The sequence below is a fragment of the Alosa sapidissima genome, chromosome 6 (genome assembly GCF_018492685.1).
Source record: "Alosa sapidissima isolate fAloSap1 chromosome 6, fAloSap1.pri, whole genome shotgun sequence".
Taxonomy (NCBI): domain Eukaryota; kingdom Metazoa; phylum Chordata; class Actinopteri; order Clupeiformes; family Clupeidae; genus Alosa; species Alosa sapidissima.
The window spans coordinates 16,723,797-16,747,131 of NC_055962.1; the positions used below are offsets into that span (position 1 = coordinate 16,723,797).

At 45.8% G+C, this 23,335-nt stretch overlaps 2 protein-coding genes across 5 annotated transcripts in view; one reads left to right on the forward strand and one right to left on the reverse strand.

The window, feature by feature from the left end:
* Nucleotides 1-16,754, forward strand: part of LOC121711397 (kinase D-interacting substrate of 220 kDa B-like) — a 40,339-nt gene extending 23,585 nt beyond the window's left edge. The window contains exons 19-30 of one of the 4 annotated variants that reach the window (XM_042094982.1): nt 1,948-2,191; nt 2,736-2,824; nt 3,999-4,143; nt 4,759-4,924; nt 6,794-6,972; nt 8,300-8,544; nt 9,573-9,704; nt 10,595-10,624; nt 12,485-12,622; nt 12,988-13,086; nt 13,798-14,019; nt 14,772-16,754. In XM_042094982.1, coding sequence (XP_041950916.1) covers nt 1,948-2,191; nt 2,736-2,824; nt 3,999-4,143; nt 4,759-4,924; nt 6,794-6,972; nt 8,300-8,544; nt 9,573-9,704; nt 10,595-10,624; nt 12,485-12,622; nt 12,988-13,086; nt 13,798-14,019; nt 14,772-15,989 — 2,907 coding nt within the window. In that variant the 3' untranslated portion in view covers nt 15,990-16,754. The remainder of the gene's footprint in view (nt 1-1,947; nt 2,192-2,735; nt 2,825-3,998; nt 4,144-4,758; nt 4,925-6,793; nt 6,973-8,299; nt 8,545-9,572; nt 9,705-10,594; nt 10,625-12,484; nt 12,623-12,987; nt 13,087-13,797; nt 14,020-14,771) is intronic. The other 3 variants (XM_042094983.1, XM_042094984.1, XM_042094985.1) reach the window with 3 other exon arrangements.
* Nucleotides 16,755-17,147: 393 nt separating this feature from the next.
* On the reverse strand, nt 17,148-18,836 carry LOC121711399 (DNA-binding protein inhibitor ID-2-like). Its single transcript, XM_042094986.1, has 3 exons — nt 18,383-18,836; nt 18,076-18,135; nt 17,148-17,633 (listed from the first exon to the last, which is right to left on the reverse strand). The coding sequence occupies exons 1-2, from the start codon at nt 18,755-18,757 to the stop codon at nt 18,079-18,081; spliced, it is 432 nt and encodes a 143-aa protein (XP_041950920.1). The 5' UTR covers nt 18,758-18,836; the 3' UTR covers nt 17,148-17,633; nt 18,076-18,078.
* Nucleotides 18,837-23,335: the final 4,499 nt, after the last annotated feature.

Here is a 23,335-nt window from a genome sequence, read left to right on the forward strand (position 1 = left end):
GTTTTAGTTACTCACTACTTGTTCCAAAAAGTAACTGTTAGTAACTGAATTACTGTATGATAAGAGTAACTCGTTACCAGGGAAAGTAACTATTTGCGTTACTGATAAAAAATAAAAAAGTTGCTATATGTCAAAGAATTTGGATTTGTGAGCAGTTTTGAGCAGCTAGTTGAAATGAGTAGAACAGACAGGTGTTTGTATGCTACTTAACTTTCGATATTTATTAGATAGATAGATAGATACTTTATTGATCCCCAAGGGGAAATTCAAGATATTGCACATCGACAGACCTACGATTGACTTCAGCCTGTGTCATAGGTTTTTGTTGTGAGGCAGAACGATCTAGCTTTTGCTGCTTGGAGGACTTTGCTCTGAGTCCTTCTTTGCTAGTGGATGGCGAGCTATCATCTGTGGTGGAGGTATCGGTGTTTTTGGCCACTAGCTTTAGATGCGTGTGTGAAATGCTTCATTAAATTAGAGTTGCTTACAACGGATGTCGACAAAGTCTTCGCTCCTGGACATAATGTACACATTACATGCACGTTCTTGCCTTTGACCACAATGAATTTGAAGTAGTGCTTATATCTCCACCTTGAAAATATCAACTTTTCATCGGATTGCTCCTGGCCTCTGCTGTTTCGTTGAATCTCTACTTTAGCTGTTGTGTGTGTGTGTGGCGCGTGTGCTGGCAAGTGTGTAAAAACACTGGCTCTGATTGGCTATCATGAAACATGACTCTGCCTTAGCCAATCATAATCGCTTACGTCGTCATTAACCCACCTCCTCACTAGCTGTGAGCCAGGGGTGCGTTCGGATTACACAGTTTATTCAATCAATGCATAGTAACGCACTGCATTTAACGCCCAGTAACGTTAACGGCGTTGTAACAACGTGAAAAGTAATTAGTTAGATTACCCTGTTACTGAAAAAATAACGTCGTTACCTGCGTTATTCCACTGCATAAGAGTGACATGACACTGTCATGAACGTGTCATAAACATTATAAACAAGTTATAAATGTTTGACATAACGCTTCTGTCATTAAGTGTCATTTTTAGTTTTTTGTCATGACAAGTTAGGGTTAGATGGTTTATGTGTCATGACAGTGTCAAGTCACTCTTATGTAGATACCTTCAAGTAAAGTGTTACCTAATATGCTTTCTTCTCCATGTATTAATCAGTAGCAACCTCTGCTAATCCATGTGCTAATTCAGACCTATATAATGCTAAGTGAGGGGCCTGAAAAGAGACGATAGCAGTCCCATCCTCCCTGTCTTCCCTCCTCTCTCTACCCTCCTTGGTGCCCATAATCAGAGATTTGTCTGATTTGTCTGAACCTGACGAGGTGAAGAGAAATTCCTCTGTGGCACAGCAGCCCATAATAGCATTAGCTGTAAACACACCGAGTTATTTATTTCTGCCCATGAGAGCTGGGTGATGTGGTCGTCATGCGCTGTCATAATGAGTGGTCGGTCTTGAACTCTTTCCGAGGACATCCTTGAGAAAGGGCCCTTTTATCTTGAAAGAAGATCGGCAGTCAGTCTTGGATGTTAAACCTTATTTAGTTCAAGACCTTTACGGCCATCATTTATGTTAGCAATAAATCTTCCACTTTGGCATATCACTTGATTTCACAACAGCATATACCTTTGAGAAGGTCCTTGTTTTGTGCCATGACAAACTCAATCTGTCAAAAACCCAAGATGAATGTATATTTTTGAGCTCACATTGACTTAAATGGATTTGTGCCACATCTGACAATGCCAGGCACATGGTCTTTCATTTGGATTCACATTAGAAGTCAGCCACCTGAAATAGCACTCTGTATGTAAACTGCATGAATATGAGGTGTTTGTTTTTTCTTTTGTTTTATTTTATATTCTTTATTTTGTAAATTATTCATTTTGTTTTTTTCCTCTTTTTGGTGTAATTCCTCCTCCCATCCAGGTGAGGGTGCTCTTCTCCAAGGGCCCCTTCATCTCCGTCTTCGCCAGCGACCCACATATCATCATCAAGGCCATCAACCAGAACCTGAACAGCGTGCTGCGCGACTCCAACATCAACGGGCACGACTACATGCGCAACATCGTGCACCTGCCCGTCTTCCTGAACAGCCGCGGCCTCAGCAGTGCCAAGAAGATGTGCGTCCCGGCCAACGCGCCTGCCAACGGAGACACCGGCAATGCCGACGGTACGTCCACAGTAGGAATCCAAACAGAACCAGAGCATAAACACGGCCAAACAGTGTGGAAGTTTTTCGAAAAGGAAATGACAAAAGCTATCAATAATATTTATTTAACAGAATACTCTAAACGTAAATATTGTGAAGAGGAATTATTCATCACAACAACAGGTTGTCTTAACTTCTTGGCTGTGCTGTCTGTATTGCGTAAATATGGAATTTGATGACGAGACTAGTTTAGCAGTAAACTGAGGGTCACAGCATTGCTACACAATGAGGCTGATGAGAAATATGACCCAGACGGTCTGAACTCAGAATGGTTTGGTGTGTTGGCCTGGTGACTTATGGTTTTGATATCTCATGATGCCCATTGAACCATTTTAACATTGACTTGAAATCTAACGCACTCTCTCATATTACTAAATATATCACTAACTCTCTCTCTCTCTCACACACATTCATTTTGTCTGTCTTTTTGCCTTTCTGTGTGTCCGCCGATGTCTGGGTGTCTGTCTGTCTGTGTGTGTGCTGATGTCTTGGTGTGTCTTTGCAGGTTGGCATGAGGAGCTGGATAGGAAGCTCTCCCAGCACAGTTTGGGTGAGATGGCCAAGTTTGGCAGCAAGACCACACTCAACCGCAGGGTGAGTTCCCACGCCCACACACACACACACACACACACACACACACAGCATCCCAGTGATACACGCTAGTGGAGTCTTTCAGAAGAGCCCAAACGCACTCCAGCAGAGCTATGACCCTGAAACAGAGCGCAGGCTTTAGCTGATGTGAATAGTACAGGAGACTGAAGCATTGTTGTTATTGAATCAACTAATCAACATGGTCACCAGCCATTTATTAGCCCAGAGCCAGTTGTTTGATCTCAAACGGGGGGATAATTCCATTCTCAGGTCACAGTCTCTTTCCTCTTTCTGTCTGTGTGTGTGTGTGTATGCGTATGTGTGTGTGTGTGTGCATGAACAGATATGCGCATGTGTGTCAATTAGGGCTGGGACTATGTGGATTTTTTCTTACCGCGGTTGAAAAGCAAGAAATTACCGTGATTTTGTGGCATACCACTTGGCCAATGTTTCATTGATGTTTTAGTTTTTATTTCTTTTCGTGGTGATGACAGTGACGAGCTCAGACCCGCGGTTGGCGTCACGTGACCACGGTAATGCGGTTATCGCCCCAACCCTAGTGTCAATGCATATGCATTCTTAGCCTGCTTTACCCTCTTGTAAAAGTTACCTAATGAAGTGTTCAGGTTCTTGGCTTAGGTGAATTGTAGGGACATTCTTTACTTCAGCCTAACGACAGCACACCTCTACACACACACACACACATCTTTTTCATTCTGCTCCTTGTAAGACCAAACATTTGGGACTATTGAATGAATTGAGATGAACTATTACTAAAGTTGAACTGAGACCTGGTGCGCACACCTAACATCACATATCAAATCACAGAGAGACCTAAAGTAGCTGCTCCCAATGATAAGTGACATAAGAGTCAGACACTGTCAATTAACAAATAGCACTGTATGTGAGTAATGCCCAACTTATGTCATACTATATTATGCTTATATAATGATTATATTGCTTTGTAATGCCTATATTGTTTATATAATACTCATATTGCATGTATGATGCTTATATTGCTTTGTGATGGTTATATTACTTCACCTTATACTATAGTCACTTTGTAGTTCTATGAGTAGTTCTGTTGTAAGTGATTGACGCTGAGCTGGTGTTGTGATGGGGTGGTCCTGACTGTGGGTTGACCTTTGACCTGTGTTTGGGGTTTGGTTTGGGTCAGGACACATACCGGCGCCGGCAGATGCAGCGGAGCGTCACCAGGCAGATGAGCTTCGACCTGACCAAGCTGCTCGTCACCGAGGACTGGTTCAGCGACATCAGCCCCCAGACCATGAAGAGGCTCCTGAACATAGTCTCTGTGACAGGTGAGAGAGAGAGAGATAGAGAGAGAAGGTGGTGAGAAGCGAGAGACATCCGCTCTTTCTTCAGGCTTATCTCCTATATTGACCGGACAGTGGAGGGCAGGCAGGAAATGACGACGTCATGAGTGTGAGAAAAATGGGGTGGGAGATGAAGAAATGAGTTCAGATTCCTTGAACATGAAACAAACCATTTTGTGCAAACATTCCGTCTCTATGGTAACCCTCAGTCTCCGAGAACTTCCTCCTCCCCAAACTGTTTGCGAGTGTTCGCAATAAACTGAAGGCAACCAGGAAACTGTTTTTGAACGTTGGTGAATGTGGGGCACTGGGCACTTTATGTGGTATGGTATGCTGCCGACTGCCGGTTATTTTGCCATGCTCGGGGATCGCTAATGACTTTTCAGAAAAAGTCACAGTATAACAAAATGGCCTCTGACAGATGATCAGATAATAATTTTACAGATCCTGGAAAAGTGAATGTAAAAACGGACAAGAAACAGACAGGAGATACTTTGGATGTATGTGTATGGTGTATGCAGCAGTATCAACGAGAGTGTGCTGTAAATGCAGACTGTATTGGATCCTTGAGCACCAATAACTGGTGTCCTTGTTGCCTAGGTCGTCTGCTGCGGGCCAATCAGATCTCGTTTAACTGGGACCGCCTGGCGTCCTGGATCAACCTGACAGAGCAGTGGCCCTACAGGACGTCCTGGGTCATCCTCTTCCTGGAGGAGACAGAGACTGGCATCCCTGACCAGGCCACACTCAAGACCATCTACGAAAGGTACAGACACACACACACACACACACACACACACACACACACACACACACACACACACAGATACACTAGATACAATACAGTACAGATACACTAGATACAATACAGCACACACAGATACACTACTACACTCAGTATGTTGTATGCACTTCAGTGTTTCCCACATAATTGAATTCTATTTGTGGTGGTAGGTTTGCAGAATTAACTTGAATGCAACAGTATTTAACAAATTAGCGCAGCGTGGTTATGATGCAGATTTAAGCACAATTTAGCCAGTCGAGGATTATTAATGTTTTCTTTAAACGTGCATGTAGGTTTGTTGAGAGACAAGGAGACATAGTTCTACAATGAACGAATCCCAATTTAAACAGTACAACATGGAAAATCACTGTGTAGTGGTCAGTGTTGATATTGTGGTGGGCCACCACAAATAAATCAATGTATGGGAAACACTGCACTTACACACATACAGTCCTGTAGTACACACATACAGTCCTGATGATGCATGACCTTCATTACTGAGGGGTTCAAACTTTTCTGATGAGATTTTTGACAGGCCCCCCAGAAGTGGTCTTGATTGTTCATTACAGTGAGCCTGGAATCACACTGAAAGATTGGTCTTGTTTTCTGTAAACAGTGACAATTAATATGCCCTTTGGTTGTCGGATTTTTGTTAGACTAATGTCTTTCCATTGTTTTTCAAATCATCATTGCAGTGGTTTGATTACACCAATCCTCTGGTATATTTTGTAGTTACACTAAATAATTCCTCATGGAATGATACCACAAAATGTAATTTCAGCTAATTAAGAATTATTTTGCTACTATAATGACGCAAGAACAGCCCATTTTGTAATTAATTCTGGACAAACAGAATTATGAACTATAATTAAACTGTAACAACAGCCACCATAATATGTTTTCCCCATTATTTGCAAGGACAGACATTTCAATGACAGACTGCAAAGAAAATTCTTCCCCACACTCCATGTTCCACAGAAGGCAGCCACCAGAATCTCTTTTTCTGAGAAGTGAGAGTAGAAAAAATAAAAACCTAAAAACATTTCTGGTTTATATTTTAGGAGAGGGTTTATACAGAAGTTTGAGTCGTATTTTCCGGAAAAGACCATAAGTCTCTTTTAAGTGAAACCATCTGAGTTCAGTTCTGTTAGTGCACGAAGCGCCGGACGATCCAAGCAGCTCTGCGAAAAGGCGCTAATCTCACCTCAACGCTGTGTTGACCCTGGACACGCATCCCACAACGTCCCTGACGCCCTACCCACAATGCTCCTGTTCAGCCGAGCCTTTCTTCTGTGGTTCAAAAACAACATGGGGTCCCAAAAACTAGAACGAGGGGGAAAGTCCTCCAAAGTGCCAGATCCTGCCGGCTGTCAATAAAGCTATAGGCTCCTTGTTTATTCTGGAATGTTCTGTGTGCGTCGTTCATCTCCTGTGTCAAACACACGCAGTCAGGGCGGAGATGTCAGCCAGAGCTCGCAAATCTCACTGTGTCCAAGGAGACCGATCACCCTGGCAACAGCTACCCGACAGAACGGAACTACGGCAAATGTGGAAACCTGCTTTTTTGACCTTTGAGATGGATGTCTTTATGACTGAATAATGGAGAGCGAATATTTTGTCCGTAGTCACCTCATCTTGTTCGTAAATCAGATGGAAAGGTTAACAAGATGAAAGGGAATCTCATAAAATAGGAATCGAAGAAACAGTGGTTGTCCATATTCAGTGAGCCCTATAGTTGGAAAACTACTTAGATCTGTCTGATGAAATAACTCCACTGTGTGTGTCTGTGTCTACTGTGTGTGTCTGTGTCTATGTGTGTGTGTATGTGTGTGCGCATGTGTGTGTACCCAGGATCTCCAAAAACATCCCGACAACCAAAGATGTGGAGCCTTTGCTGGAGATCGACGGCGACGCGCGGAGCTTCGAGGTGTTCCTGTCTTCACGGACACCAGTCCTCGCCGCCCGTGACATCAAAACCTTCCTCCCCTGCACCATCAACCTCGACCCCAAACTCCGCGAGATCATCGCAGGTTAGCAGACCACTAACCAGAAACCCACAGTCCCTCATCACATGGTGCTTATGGGCAAAAAGCTCCAAATACACAACCATATACTATTTCATCTCTCTGCATAAACCAATGTATATGCCACATATTCTGCACACACATGCTGTAGGCTATAGCACTCATCCATTGGCTCAGGACTAAATAATGCTATATCATCTGCACTCAACGTACTCAACATTAGTCATCGTACTGCTTTGACTGAGTCATGTCATGTGAACGTCTAACATCAAATTTAAGTGCAGATTTATAATAACGGCTAATATATTAGTCTAATCTAATTTTGCAGAAGAAAACGGTCTTGCCACTGAAGTTGCTGTATGGAGAGGGGTGGTCTTGTGTTTTCTGCTCAAGTGGTTATGGTCCTGGGCTGGGAAAGGGTTGATTTGAGAATAATTTGTGGGTGTTTTTACTGGCACGACATGGATCTGGAGTGATATCCCCCCCCTTCGATTTAAGACTTTACGAAGCGTATGGACAGTAAAGCGAGGAGTGAACCGGCGCGGCGCAGCGTCTCCGAGCGATGAGGGGTTTTAGCGAGCCTGTGGTCGGGGCTCTGGACCGCGAGCGAACGGAATCTTATTGAGAATTGCCAATAGGGGCCGGAGCGTATAAACGAGCCCGATGTTAATCAAAGCCAACTGTTGCTGTTCTCTCGCCCGTGGATCACGCTGACTGCTCTTTCCTCTGCTCGTTTGTCCCCCCCCCCCCCCCCCCCATCCGTCCAACATCCACCTCTCCGTTCTGATACTCTGTGCTACACTTTTCTTTGTGTCTCCTCTTCCCCCCTTTCCTTTCCTCTTCCTTCTCTCCTTATTCCACCTGTGTGCGCCATCTCATTTCCTCTGCTATTTTATCCTTGTCACCCTCCATATTTATCTCCCTGCTCCATATGCCTCCTCTCCTTCTCCTTCTTCTCTGGAACTCTGTATCCCTCTCTCCTCTTCTCGCCCTCCCATTACTCTACCTTTCTTCTTGTCTCTCCTCTCTCTTTCCTACTTTTTCTTTTCCTGTCTCTTATCCCTCTTTTTTCCTCCCTTCTCATCATCTTCCTCTCCTCCCCTTCCTGCCACGCATGTCTTCCTTCCTTCCCCTTTTCTCCTCTTGTTTTCTCCTTCTCTCCCTCCCCTCCCTCCCCTTCTCTCTTTCTCTCTCTTCTTTCTCTTTCCTCCAATCCTCCCTCCACCCAAACCACAACCCCCCCCCCCCCCACCCTTTTGTCTTCTCCTCCTTCCCCTCCTCCCTCCCCCTTTCTCCTCCTCCCTCCCCCTTTTCTCCTCTTGCCCCCCCCCAGACGTGCGTGCGGCGCGGGAGCAGCTGAACATGGGCGCGGTGCCGTACCCGGCGGTACCTCTGCCGCTGCAGGAGGGCTCGGTGCGGCCCGTCTCCGTCTACAGCCAGCAGTCGTCCATGTGTTCGCCCAGCGCCTCCTATACGGGGCCCTTCAACCCGCCGGGGCCCCCAGGGGCCATCTCCCCCCAGCCCCACAGCAGCTACTACAGTGGCATGGCCGGCCCACAGCACCCCTTCTACAACCGGGTAAGACACACACACACACACACACACACACACACACACGTATCAGGAGGGCCTATAACTGCATTAGCTTCCTTCCCCTTTGAATCATAATCAGTACATACACACCCAGTCAGAGAGACTCCCAGACCAGAGAAGCACACACACACACACACACACACACACACACACACACACACACACACACTCACAGTGGACACATTCCCTGCCATCAGTCTGCATCGTCTATTCACTACACTCCCTCTCATTTCCCTGATTCTGTTGCTGGGTTAGGTTTTTGTCTAATTTCACTTTCATGATTCAGTTTAACCATTTTGTGCATGTGTTTATTCTGTGTGTGTGTGTGTGTGTGTGTGTGTGTGTGTGTGTGTGTGTGTGTAAGAGAAAAAGTTTCTATTATGTATGTGATGTGATAAATGGGTTGATTGTCATTGTTTTGTTTGTATGTTCATGCACGTATATGCATGTTCTCACGTGTGTGTGTGTGTGTGTGTGTGTGTGCATGCATGGGCGGATTATGAACTTTCGGGCCCCTGGGCCCAGATGTATTAAGGGCCCCCCACTTATTGTCGTATATGTGGGAGGGGGGGGGGTTTGGGGGTCCTCCCCCAGAAAAAAATTAATTTGTTTGATGTGATTTCCTGTATTCTGGTGCATTTTGGGGATGGTCAATACTAAATTCAATCAGATTCATAGCCTACATCCTGATTTGTTGATATTGAGGCAATGATTCCATGCAAAGGCTTGGGCTTCAGGGCCCCCTGACCCCTTGAGCCTCTGGGCCTGGGCCCGGTAGGCCCGTGCAGTAATCCATCCCTGTGTGTGTGTGTGTGTGTGTGCGTGCGTGGTGTGTGTGTGTGTGTGTGTGTGCGTGGTGTGTGTGTGTGTGTGTGTGTGTGTGTGTGTGTGTGTGTGTGTGTGTGTGTGTGCATGTTTCTGTTTGTTCATTATTTTCATTATTTGCATTCTTTTTTTGTTAAACGCATTTCCTTTCTCCCGGTTGGGTTTGGCCCTCATCCCCACCCATACAGCCATACTTCCCCCAACATCTCTACCAGCTGCCACGGCTGTACCCTGGCACCCCCCTCCCAGTTCATGCCCTGCCTCCCGTGCCACGTCCGTTCATTAAGCCCGTTCACCCTCGAGACAGCGGCCACGTCCTCGTAAGTACAGACGCCAGACGCTAGTTGGTAGTGGACACAAGTAGACCTTAGCTGTAGTTCACTGTTTAAATGTGTGTTTGGATGGAGGGAGGGAGTGAAGGAGGGAGTGTATGTGTGTGAAAGGGTGTTTTGTTGTTGTTTTGTTATTGTTTTTTGTATGGTTTCTATTCTTGCTTGGCGAATGCTTTACTTTTCACCAATGCTTTCCTCCCTCCCTCTCTCTCTCTCTCCCTCTCTCTCTCTCTCGCTCTCTCTCCCTCTCTCTCTCTCTCTCTCTCTCTCTCTCTCTCTCTCTCTCTCTCTCTCTGAGCCAAGCTCCCTACTATTCAGGGCTGATTGAGTTTGTCACATAATTTGTGACCGGCCGCCCGGGTCAGACTGGCTAAGTGTCTGACCAGGTGGCAGTCACCAGAGGGAACTCAGAGGGTTGAGTTATATATGTATGAGTGAGTTACTCATACATACATACATACATATATACATACATACACATACTTTATCTACACTCTCACACACTCCCTCTCTCATTTACACTTCCAATATTCTCTCTCTCTCTCTCACACACACACACACACACACACACACACACACACACACACACACACACACACACACACATTCATAAACACATCTACACGTGTATAAGACAATAGCCAGCTGTAAATAGGCTACCTTCACAAGCGTCTACCTCAGTCCCCAGTGAACCGCTCTAATGTCTCTCACTACTGACTGTGATATTCCTACAGGGTTACTTGCTATTTCTCTCCCTATGCTATGACCAAAGACGGGTGTATGTTCCCTCACTGTCTCCACACTTCTTCCTCTCTCTCTCTTCTCTCTCTCTCTCTCTCTTTCTTCCTCCCTATCCCTCTCTCTTTGTCTCTGAGCAGTATAAGGTATCATCTTTGAAAAGGAAGCAGGTACTGGCTCTCTTTGGCCTAAAGCTTTTACACTCTGCTCTGCCTGCATTGCCGCTGTTCTCCCGAACACTAACCCCCCTCCCCCACACACTCTGACTTCCCAAAACCCTCCACCTCCTCTGAAGAGCTGCCTCTGACCCCCACCTCACACTTTCTGCATGCCTCTTGGGAAATGTAGTTCCTGAACATCTGTGGGGAAGGAGGAAGTTGATTCAAGGCGAAACCAATAGCAGAGTCCAGTCTTCACTGTACAGAGCAGGCTAGTTTATTACAGGCTAGTTAAACAATGTCAAACACTATTACAAAACAAACAAAACTTACATTTTCAATACTTATAAAAGTATATTTGTGCATACATACATGCATTTTTTGTGAAATGGTGCATTGTAGCATATATTTTACATGTAGTTACTATTGATAATACACACTGTATTTTCAAGGAGTTATTTTATTCATGGCAGTGAAGCCAGTATTGTTCTGTTGTCAGTGTAGCGCATAGCGTTAGCATGGCGTTAGCATAGCGCATACTGTGCGTATTGTCTCCTCCTTCCCCAACAAACAATCTCTAAATAAGTTTCCTCCCTTTTCTCATCAAAGATTAGATATCTCCCACCTCCTGTAGAACACCACCGTGTCCTTGCTCTTCTTTTGTCCACCTCGCAGAGTTGTCCGTTTCAATGATGCAGGCTGCTCACTGGCCATTGAAATGACCCCCCCCCCCCCCCCCCAAGGGAGTTACCCAGGGAGGGAGATGCTTCTTCCCCCAAAAGAGATATGGCTGTCTTTGTGTTTTGGGTTGTTCCACATGATGCTGCTGCTGTGTGAATTTGTTCAGCTTCCGTAGATCTGCCTTCCTGCCCCTGCATCCTTAACTTGTATGTTAGGACTGTAGTGAAGTGGCCGTAAGGTTGATCTCCAGGAGGATGCCTGGTCACTTCTGCAGTCACTGCAGTGAGAGGACCACAGCTGGCTGCCTGAAATATCTTTAGTCGAGTGCAGAGCTGCTTTAGTGACTAAAACCTAGTGTGGTTTGTCATTAACACAGACCAGGTAGAGAGATGAGGCTGGTTCACAAAGAGTACCGTGGGAATTAGTCAAGACCTAGATCGACCTCCATTTTTCGAAGGAGAGGCTTCCCTTGAAGTCCACTTAGGTCAAGGTTTTGACTTATTCCTTGGTTAAGAGAGTAAACTGCATGGGTTTCGTCTTGTCATAAAAACAGACACAATCGGAAACCTGCACTGTGTATGTCTACAGGAAGACTTGACAGTGTTTTAAATGTCTTTTGATCAAAAGACATTTAAAAGACACTTTTTAAATGTCTGTCTTTTATATATGATCACATAAGGTCAAGCATCTATCTAGCCTAGCCTAATCTAGCCTTGATGTCTGGGTCTTTGATGCTGATTGTATTTGTTAATCGTAAACTACATGACCGTTGACCTGTACATGACCCTTTGTGTCCAATCGCTTTTCCACGTAGAGCATTGGTGGTACACTGTGTTCATTTCACATTGTGTCTGTTGACCATTACGGACAAGATGTTGCCTGAACGTTTTTCTAAGAACAGGAGTATGTGTTTCCATGCAGAAAAATCTAGACCTGTAACCCTTATCTGACTAACACCTCTCTTACATGACTGCTGTTTTCTCTCTACTTTTCCCTACGACGTTCAATTAATCCATCCTCTCTTCTGTCATATAAGGTAATTCTGAAATGGGGACAAACCATTTGATCTTCACCATAGTAGTTAGTTTTAGAGGGAATGTAAACACATGGGGGGAGGATACATCCATACATTGCAAGTACTGGGTTTGATTGTGTGTGTGTGTGTGTGTGTGTATGTGTGTGTGTCATCAGGGCTCTGCCTCAGTTGTGTCGGGAACACCAGGCATTTTGCTGAGCTCAATGAACACAGACGCTGTGTGTGAGCGCATCAAAGTCATGGAAGGGATCGACCAGAGCATGCTTGTCCAGTACACTGCCACCGTCAAGAAGGTACTGTCAGTGTGTGTGTGTCTATCAAAGTGACACGTGTGTGTGTGTGTGTGTGTATGCCTGAATGAGTGATTGAAGTTTTTGAGTTACAGAGTGATTTAAGGAGAACACAGTGTTAGTTAAAGTAGCACTTCCATCTAATATTTATTTCCTCTGTGACGTGTATTTCTTGGCATGAATGCACCCTGCACAGTTGAAGTCAGAAGACTAAGCATTGCACTACATATTGTACTTTGTACAATTGTATGATAAATAAAATGTGATTGATTTGATTTGATTAGATTACATTTGATTTGAGTAAACATTGATGAAGTTAGACATGAAAGGGGAATGTGTGTGATCGGCTCTGTCCTCCCTCTACCCAGGCCAATGTCAACGGCAGAGTTCTGTCTCAGTGCAACCTGGACGAGCTGAAGAAGGAGATGAACATGAACTTCGGCGACTGGCAGCTCTTCAGAGGAATGGTGAGTTTGACCTTCTGACCTCTGACCCCTGAACTTTAACCTTAACCCCAGTCTAAATCCTCATTCTTGTGCATGGGAGACTGTGTAGGAGCTGTTTTTCATACCAACATTTAGGCAAACATTATTGCGTAGCTAATGATTATTTCGCTTGTAGTTGCTACAGGTTGCTGAATTTCATCAATAGTCCATGGTCTCTTGTTGCTAGATCGCTCTTCTTTTTCTGTGTGCATAAGGCTTTAGTGGCCAATTCAGTGACCATTTAGGCCACAGACCACTGTTCCTACACGTTACAATTCAAGATATGAGTGGGGGTTTACATCAGTAACGATTCTCAAGTAAAACGGTAAAAACAACGGTATAAATGATCTTTCCACACCTTGTTATAATGATAAAAAACATATATATAAAGAACAATATTATTGGGGATCATTTTCAATTTTATATAGAAAAATAGAATAGAAATAGAAAACTTTGTTTCCATTTGTCTGGGATGCATCAGAACGCATTCGTTTATATACTGGAACGCATTTGTTTATATACTGCAAAATATACAGTATGTATAAAATATATGTAACCCTGCCATCCCTGATTGTTGTTTCCTGGTGGTTATTTACACTTGTATTTAGAACTGACCACTTGTGATGTGCATTTTAAAAACAAATGTAAAGGGAGTGTTGGTGACCACTACTGTGCTTGCATCCTGCTGCCCAGGTGATGGAGCTGCGGCATGTGGAGAGCCAGGTGCTACAGGAGGAGGCCTGCAGTGAGCAGGGCAGCATGGTTGGGCCGCCCGACCCCATGGTCAGACGCGCCCCTGCACCCCCACTCGCCGGGGCTGGACACAACGACATGTACAGCTTCAACCTGAGTTTCGAGGAGCTCAGCAACGTGGGCTTGGAGGAGCCGCCGCGCCAACCCATCCCGCCGTGGACCGTGAGTGCTTCCTGCTTCAGCTTCAACTATTGCTGCTCCACCACCACTCCATCTGTTTATATCTTCATGTTTTAAATTGTTTAGAACTTATAATATACTGTATATAATATTCATTACATATGAATAAGAGCTGATACATGTGTTGTCAGTGGTCAGTACTGAAGGGTCCAGGAGGGGCGAGGTACTTAATAAGTGTTAATGATGGAGGTCAAGGTGAGACCACGGTGCCAGCCTACTGGTTAGGGCTTCGGACTTGTAACCGGAGGGTTGCCGGTTCGAACCCTGACCAGTAGGAATGGCTGAAGTGCCCTTGAGCAAGGCACCTAACTCCTCACTGCGAGCGTCGCTGTAGCAGGCAGCCCACTGCGTCGGGATTAGTGTGTACTTCACCTCACTGTGTGTTCACTGTGTGCTGAGTGTGTTTCACTAATTTATGGATTGGAATAAATGCAGAGACCAAATTTCCCTCACCGGAACAAAAGAGTATATATACTTATAAGTGTTAATGATGGAGGTCAAGGTGAGACCACAGTGAACTTAACTGCTCTCCCAGTATCATGTCTCTGGTGTCAGATCTTACTTCCATCTTCATTCTAAATGGCCTTTTCTTCTTCTGTCCTTTCTGTTCTCCTTGTGTCATCTTTTGTTTATTTTTCTCATCACTCTGCTTCTGCTCCTCTTCTCCGTTCTTTTCCTTAACTTCTCAAACTTTTCCCTCTCTCTCTCTCTGTCTCTCTCTCTCACCTGTGTAGGTCACCACACACCGCACCCCGAGCATGTCTAGTCTCAACTCCCAGGAGTCCTCCAACGACATCTGCAAGCTGACGGACAAGCAGCAGGCCGAGTACCGCAACGCCTACCAGGAGTACATCGCCCAGATGGCCCAGATTGAGAGCGCCAACATGGGGGGCGAGAAGACGGCCCCGCCACACCCCAGCCAGTTCACCGGCTCCAGCTCCGGAGAGGACAAACTCAAGGACAAGGTGTCCAAGCGCGGGGGCGGAGGAGGAGGTAAGGGATCGGCGGACGCGACCGACTACAACGCCGCCGACGCCGCGACGTTGGATCCGATCACGGAGGAGGACGAGAAGCTGGACCCTGGCTCGTCCAGGAGCCTGCTGGGCCGGAAGAGCTCCACGGAGCGGAGCGAGAGGAGCGGGCTGTTCCAGGGCGCCGCTGACCTGAAGCTGAAGGCCGGGGCGGTCGGCAGCGGCGGGCTGCGATACCAGAAGCTGACCAGCGACGACGAGGAGTCCGAAGAGTCGGACCAGGGCCCAGTGCCAAAGCCTGGTGCAGGCGGGCGCCCCGACGGCACAAAGCTCTCGGTGTCAGCAGCGTCTGGTGACCCCAAGGCGAAGGACTACCTGTCCGACAGCATGCTGGACAAGAAGGACTCATCCGACTCTGGCGTTCGCTCCAGTGAGAGCTCGCCCAACCACTCGCTGCAGGACGAGGAGGCGGACCTGTCGCAGCTGGAGCGCGCCAACCTAATTGAGCTGGACGAGGATGGCCTGGCGCGCAAGCACGGCGGCACAGCCGCCAGCGGCATTCCCAGCAGCCTCAGCGGCCTGCACGACCCCGCGGTGGTGCGCATGTCCATCTGCTCGGAGGACCAGTGTAGTCTGCTGGCCAGCAGCCCCGAAGAGAGCTGGCCCAGCTCGCGCAACTACAACCTCAACCGCACCCCCAGCAGCACCACCCTCAACAACAACACCAACGCCCGCCAGGTCGCCCGGGCCGGCGAGAACGCGCCCACCTCCAACACCACCGGAGGCGACGCCCTTATCAAGCCACTGGGCACCACCAGCACCAGCTCCGGAACCACGAGCAGTAGCACAGGGGGCCTGCAGAACGAGAATGTGCGCGTCGTACACCTGAAGCGCGGGCTCAACCCGGGCGACCCCCCCGAGATCACCACCGTCTCCTCTGACACGGTCACTTTCGGAGAGGAGCGCGAGAGCATCCTGTGAGCGGGTCCCTCCTCCTCGCGTCAGACACCCCCCCCTCAACCACCCACCAACCTGTCGTTATATGGTGCATGATGGATGTGTAGTCATAGGAACTTACTGTCACCCAGGCAGTAGTAGTCTAGGTAGAAACATGGTCTGCATAGCTAGTTTGTGGTTTTACACTGATATTCTGTGATGGCTCCTTCCACAAATAATCCACACTGCTATCACACAAGCTGAAGTAAAGGCACCACACTCATTCATATATCACAGTGCTGCTGTTCTGTGTACTGTACCAGTATTAACTCAGACAAGTTGGTTCTTGGAATCACAAGTGATGCATGGCAATTGTGACTGATAGTAGTCGTTTTTTTTTTGTGTGGTAGAGGTCAACTATTAGAACAGTGCTTTGTAGCGCGTCTTTGAGCCACCTTGCTGTGTTCAAATGTCACTATTGGCCAGCACTACTGAGACACATTAAAGTCATAAGCTACAGTGTTTATGTTTTTGTCGTAAAGTATTAGATGTTGTTCTTGAAGAACCTTTCCTGTCTGACAGACCAGTAGCTCCTCAGGTGTCCTAGTGTTGCATGCAATTGTTCCCTTCCTGAAGCCTGCATGTATGTGTTATTTATTGTACCGCCTTTAGGGCACACATAGGACAATGCATGCACTGGTGGATGGTGATAAGTTATGTGCATTAAAAATCAGTGTTTTTGTTCCATATGAAATGTGCCGTTTTGAAGTTGTGCTTGTCAAAAAATAAATGGCCTTTAAGTGTAACACACATATTGTCTTTGTAAATCATTATGTAAAAAAAAAAACGATTACAAGTGCTGGATACACATGTGGAACAAGTGCTGTAAAAACAACAAGGTGAGCGTACACATTAAATAATTAACGGTAAGAGTTATGAAAGCTCTTTCAGTATGCATAATTCGTATTGTGCAATTGTTGTAGTCATATCAATGTTGGCCAATACACAACTCGCAAGGGATCATGCCATGCCATTAACGTACAGGTGGGCGGCAGTGTTGGTCCCAATCCGTGTCACACCACTTGAACGAATAATCCCGTTACAATGTCTGGAATAGATCAATCTGGGGCTACGCGTTGTTCAGCAACAATACTCATATTATTATTTAACTACAATAGTGAATAGTCTGATAAAAACACAAGGTAAGCTCTAATATTTAATTTATTTAGTATAAAAGTGCCATTTACAATATCCATTCTAAAAATTTGCAACGTAATAAACACCATGTTTTTTATGCCAATGACAACAATCTGCGAACATGTTCAGGGTCTGTTTATGGTTTATGTCTCTGCTCATCATGGTTATAGAGAGATATGGAGATAATTTAGCAAATTCGTGGACTCTTCCAGCTCTGTCTTAACAAAAAAGGCGAGAGCTTCTTTTACACGCTCGTGTTTTTTTTTATGTTCTCCGTGTCGAGTCATTTGCTTCTGTTGAGTGTAAAACGAGATCTTCCTTTGGAAGAAAGAATATCAGGTCCGTAGATAAATACCATACACCACATAGAATGTCTTTATCGCCGGTCTTGAGGAAATCCTTGTCAGCTCAGACGAATGCCAGGCATACGACGAAGGAAGCGGTCAGAGAAAAACAGAAATAGGTCCTGTTTTCTTCGTCTAAACCTCGCACCTGCAAAAGATCCAGAAAAAAGAGGCGTGTTTAGAGAGGGAGAGAAGAAAGATCCGGTCGGACAGAGTGGCGCCAGGGAGAAAGCCAGTTTTATCTCCGCTTTTTCTAAACATCAAATCAAACAATGAGATAGTGGGTAATCCCGAGGCACCAGATGAACATCGCATTTTCTCTTAAGATTATCTCTTAAGTACAAGGTGAGAAGGCGCTGTTTTTTTATTCAACTGGCGCCGATATTGTCTACAAATTCTGAATTCACACAATTTGGGTCTGATCACAACTGCAAGCTGCTATATAATTCCATTAAAGCTCATGCCATCCGTAGGATACCCAATGATCTTGAGCAGGAAACTGTTAATTTACAGCAACCTAATACTGGTTTTGCAAGCAAGATTATGTAGGCCTATATATGTGGAGAAAACATTTTAATAACTGAACCTACCCGTCAGCGAAAGAGCGCTCGACTCTCATCGGTGGTAACTTCTGTGGAAAGTTCCTTGGACTAGGGACAAAATAAAAAAAATCCTGTTATGATTAAACATTTTCATAAACAACCCTTATACAAATATACCCACTAAAATATGCAAACTATCCAAACATGTTATATCCTAGCCCCTGAACATAAAACTAGTGTTCTTAAAGGCAAAGGCTGCGTGCGCAAAAACAGGAGACTATGGAGAGTCTGTAACAGACCAATGTTGGTATTTGCTTTTTTATATTTGGGTTAAATTTAATAAAGATGTGTTCACCTGTATTGAGATGATGCTGACTTCAGTGTTCATTGTGGTTAGCGGGCTACTGATGGTCGGCATCTCCTGCCTCTGGTGGTGCTGCTGCGGCTTCTGCTGTCGGCTCACCAGCGCTGAGCTGGAGTCCAACGCGATCTGAAGATCCAAGATGTAGTCAATGACATGCTGAAGGATCTCCATCTTACTGACGCTCCTATTCTGAGGCAGGCTGGGAACAAGCTCCTTCAGCTTGGTGTAGCAGTCGTTCATGTTGTAGAGCAAGCTGAGGGCATCATCCACGGTGGTCTTGTTCCGAGAGATTGCGGCGCTCTGATCCGATAAACGAGTAGTGGTGGTAGACTTCCTCAAAGACGTCACTGGGCTTATCGCCTTCATAATGTCTAATCAACCGACTGATCGATGTGCCGTGTCGCAGTGGGTTCTTGTCTCCCGCAACAAATAATTCTAATGTAACTACGTTACGCTGCGTTTATATAGCAACCGAATAGGGTTTGATGCGCAGATGAGATGCGAGTCCGGATTGGCTGCCACGGTGTTGTCAATCGTTCTCTACGTAGGTGATCATTGGTTTAAAGGTTGAGCCTCTCCCACTCACACCTTCCGCATTTTTTGTCCAGCGGCGTGGTAGTGTGGGCACACACAGATGTGAGGGAATGAGGGTTATTCTCGCCAAACCAGGCTTCACGTCCCTTGTTTACGCTTTTGTTTTGTTTGTATGTTATGCACAGTAGACTAAAGCCTGCAAATACACGGAGGCATTTTAAGGTTTACAATTTCCATGAATCATTGTGCTCTTTTCTGACACTGTTCATGTTAAAAAATACCTCAAGGCCTCTGAACATAATATTTATAGACATGATGCTTGAATGCATCCAACTCGCCAGTGCATCATTATTCTAGTGAAACTCTATTTTCAACCGTTGTAATTGATACGCTGATATGTCATTTGCATTGAGCATTATCTAAACTGTGGTTAGAATTAAATACGTTGGCTGTGGATAAGAGTGAGAATTGTGCATACTTTGTGTAATTTGATAATTCTGCAAATGCATATGTAAGTTAAATAAAAACAGTCTGCATCTGTGCGCAATTTGCAGGACACTGTGCTTCACTGTGCCCAGCTTCGGTGTTGACTTGGCACCCTTTCCTAGCGCGCAGGCAACCCTGCTGTAAGCGCGCACCGCAAGCCCCCGGTTCTGCCGCCTCTCTGGCGCCAGGGTCGTGACGTCACCCATTCACAGTAACCCCCGGAGCCTAGCCTTCCGGCGCCGCTCGGACGGCCGCGAGGACTTCTCCACAGTAGGCTAGTCACAGGGCGGCGTGCGCGCTCCCCTATCATTGATGCTTTCTCGGCTGGAAATTGCATTTATCACGGTTCGTTTCTCTGCACTGCTTAGCGTCTCTGGGTATGGTTTAATGCTGGGTACTGTCAAAAGTGCTTGATGAACTAAGCATGAGCTATGAAGAACTGTGCAAATGAGCAGTGGCAAAGAATGCACATAAGCCACTGTACACGCGCTGTCAAGCAGGCCTATTTATCAAGACGTGTCTATGTTTGGAAAAAACTGCATGAGTTGTTTTTGTCCTACCTTGACTACAGCCAATCAGTGATGGACACAGAAATTGAACCAACGCCAGAAAACTTATTTGCTCCCCAATAGAAGTTGCCACCAAGCAGTAAAGTGCACTTGAAAAGTCACACTGTCAAGTCACAGTTACGACATTTGTAGCAACTGAATTAATTCATTATTTCCCAATGTGTATACTATGCAGTACATCCAGTCAATCCATGTGTATTTTTACATATACATGCCATGCTATAATAATTTTTTGACTTGTGTGAGATTCTTTATGAATATGTGTGCGCGCGTCATGTGTGTTTATGTGTGACAAGATCCCAAACGGCGAAAGCGGACATGGATTGAATGCATCTTCCACCAGGTGAGTACTGCTAGTGTCCATCTCGAGAGTTTGTGCCCAGGAGTGTCCGGTGCGGGTCACAGGGAGTCGGGTTTCAGCCCACTGTTTTCTCCAGTCCGCTACTGCAGGGCACCAAGAAACAGGAGCACAGAAGAAGGTTTCTCTACCGAGAAACCCTGCTGTCGCCGTGCCAACAGCCAGTGACTTGGCACTCTGGGAGGTGGAGTGGGGGTGTGTAGAACAGCCATTTTTCTTTAGTGCTACCACATGGATGGGCCTGTGCCATTCACGGTGTACGTATGTGGTCACTTTTGTGTGCATGACTGTAGTTGCAAGTGGGGTATGATTCTGTGTGAAATGTGTGTTTCTGCATTTGCAATGGGGGATGGATGTCACTGTTTTGGTGCTTGCAGGTGTACATTTATGGATGGCTGTGTTTTTGCATTTTGTCCAACACTTTATTAAACATTAAATCAAACAGCTAGTCTTTTGGAGGCAGCAGAACTAACAGAGAGCTTTACTACTGTACCAGAGATCATCAGGCAGTCTCCACATTTTGATCCAAAGACATATATGTTGCAGCCTCTTTTATACCTCCCTTCCAAACATTGTCCTCTCATATAGAAATTCAATTCAGGCAATCTTTTGCCACATGGTCAGCATGACTCTGCACAATATCTCCATATCCAAACCAGTTTAAACCAGTGTTTGATACTAATAGCAAAAGAGTCCAAGCAGCCTTGTACGTGGTGGCCTGTATTGGGCAACCACGTCGTCTCTTCCATTCCTTGAATACCCAAAGGCTGACATTTCTCGCCTGGAGGCCTCATCACTATGGTAACCCCCATCATACCACTCCCTGGTACCCATGAGAGCAGGGGCTGATGATAAGAGACAACCTCTACATTCCACAGAACTCTCAGCATTGACTTGAAGACAGGATTCAGAAACTGTCATATATTTAGAGTTCTGTCCATTGCAGACATAAAATCATCAAAGATCAACTTTAGTCCTACAGTGTGTGTATGTGTGCTCTAGAAGGAAGGAGTGCAACTCCTAGGCCATTCGGCAAGGTGCCATGATTTTGTTGGCAAACCACGGGAATATTGTCCAAGCGTGTATCATTTTTTAGCCACACATGCTTAACTAATCCCAGGACAACATTAGAATATCTGACTCATTCCACTAAAGCAATGCATAAATAGTTTAGTAGTCTCTATTTCTCTATATTCTCTCTCTGTGTCTTTCTCTTACTCCATATTTTTCTGTTTCTAGTCTTTTTCTTGCCATCTTTTTCTTGTCTCATACTTTCATTTTTCCACCTTATTTTCTCTCTCTCTTTATCTCTCTCTCTCACACACACACACACACATACACACACTTGTATGGCAGCACACTCCCCATCACAGTAAGCAAGAGTACAGTATTAGCACATCACGTCGCTAAGAGGATTTGCCGGTGACCTCTGACGGGCGATGCATGACCTTGAGTGTGTAACCGATGCCTGGTGTGCCTGCACTCACCTGTCTGAGCCCTGCCCAGCTGTCTCCCTCCAGCCAACCTGTGCAAACTGTCTGCTACACTCTCACCTGCTAGGGAGGCCTCTGAACGGGGAGGGTTGGAGGAGGAGGGGGAGTCTCCTTTCTCCTGGAATGAAGGTTAAAACACGGGCCTGTGAAGCTCCATTGTGGTGGAGGAAGCATGCGTGTAGTGTGGCAAAGATGTGCTGCTCCCTCATGAAATGTAGCCTAATGAATGTACAGTGCCTATACATTTGAATGGAATAAATGTTTAGATCTTATTGTTGTATATCTCGGTCCATATACTCTGTATGGGTATTTCATCAACTCTACTCCACCCATTCTCTTTCCCTATTCCCCCTCCATAACCTTCTATGCTCAACCCATTCTACCTCTCCTGGGAGGAGGCCCCCACCCACACCCACACCTACCTTTGATGTTCTGCTCAAGATTTCCTCCTAATAAAATGAAGGTCTTCCTCTTATAGGTTTGGTCTTTGTTGGAATCAATGGCCTTACACACATTTGAGATAAAAGACATAGAGTATAAACCTTGAACGATTCAATCTACCATCCTCACTTCATCAAACAGTACGCAGCGAGGGCTTGCGGTTATTTGTGAGTGCATGCATGCATTACACAGACACACACACAACACACACACACACAACACATCTGATACACACTTTAATTACACACCATAATTTCCATTTAGGGATAGATAAAGCAATCTATCTCTCGTAATCTATCTATATCTAAGCTTCTCGTTTGGCTCTCAACAAAGACGGTCGCATTTTCTCTCCCTCCCCTCCCCTTATCTTCCCTGCTGTGCTCCTTTGTCTCGTGTAGTCTACTGTCTCATACTTTGAGAGACTCTCTCTGCACTGCTCTCCAAACTAAAAATCATGGATTTGATCAACTGGTCTCTCAACGCAATTGACACCATCTTCTCGATGAGAAGCTTGGGTTCGGGAGAACCTGACTGCCCTGCCGGAACGTTCGCAGCTGGCTACTCGATGGACGCGTGGGAGAAGTGGCAGGTCGTGTGCCTATAGTGGCTCTTTCCGTGGAGGACATTGAAGATATCTACCTATTCGGAACCATGATAACAGGTCTTATGTTGATTGGATTAGGCATTGCCCTGGTTTATCGAGGAACTCAAAAAACGGTGACAGCTGTTCAAAGACCCGTAAGGCTGCTTTTGACCTCCCTCAACCATCACTGGCCTCAGCCTAGGCCGCTGCTGGAAAAACAACTCCCCAGGAAGAGCATTGCTGCGAGACGCTCTTGCATTCCTTTCCCCACTTCCTACAGACACCTGCTGACTATGGACTCGACCACGACCATGACCAAGGCCATAGCAACTTGCTGTGTTATCGCACTAAGATTGTGGTACCAGGCGGAGCGACTCACCAGGCCTACACATACATCTAACATATATACAGACATGCAGTCACCCCCCCACTACCCCCATCCCTCGCCTTCGTCGCTACCCCCAGTACAGTCTGTCAAGT

Bases quoted from the DNA above. Each gene is read 5' to 3' on its own strand.
- LOC121711399 (XM_042094986.1), bottom strand. From the start codon at position 18,757: ATGAAGGCGATAAGCCCAGTGACGTCTTTGAGGAAGTCTACCACCACT. The intron at 18,136-18,382 runs GTGAACACATCT...TTTTGTCCCTAG, and splicing joins TCAGCATCATCTCAATACAG to TCCAAGGAACTTTCCACAGA.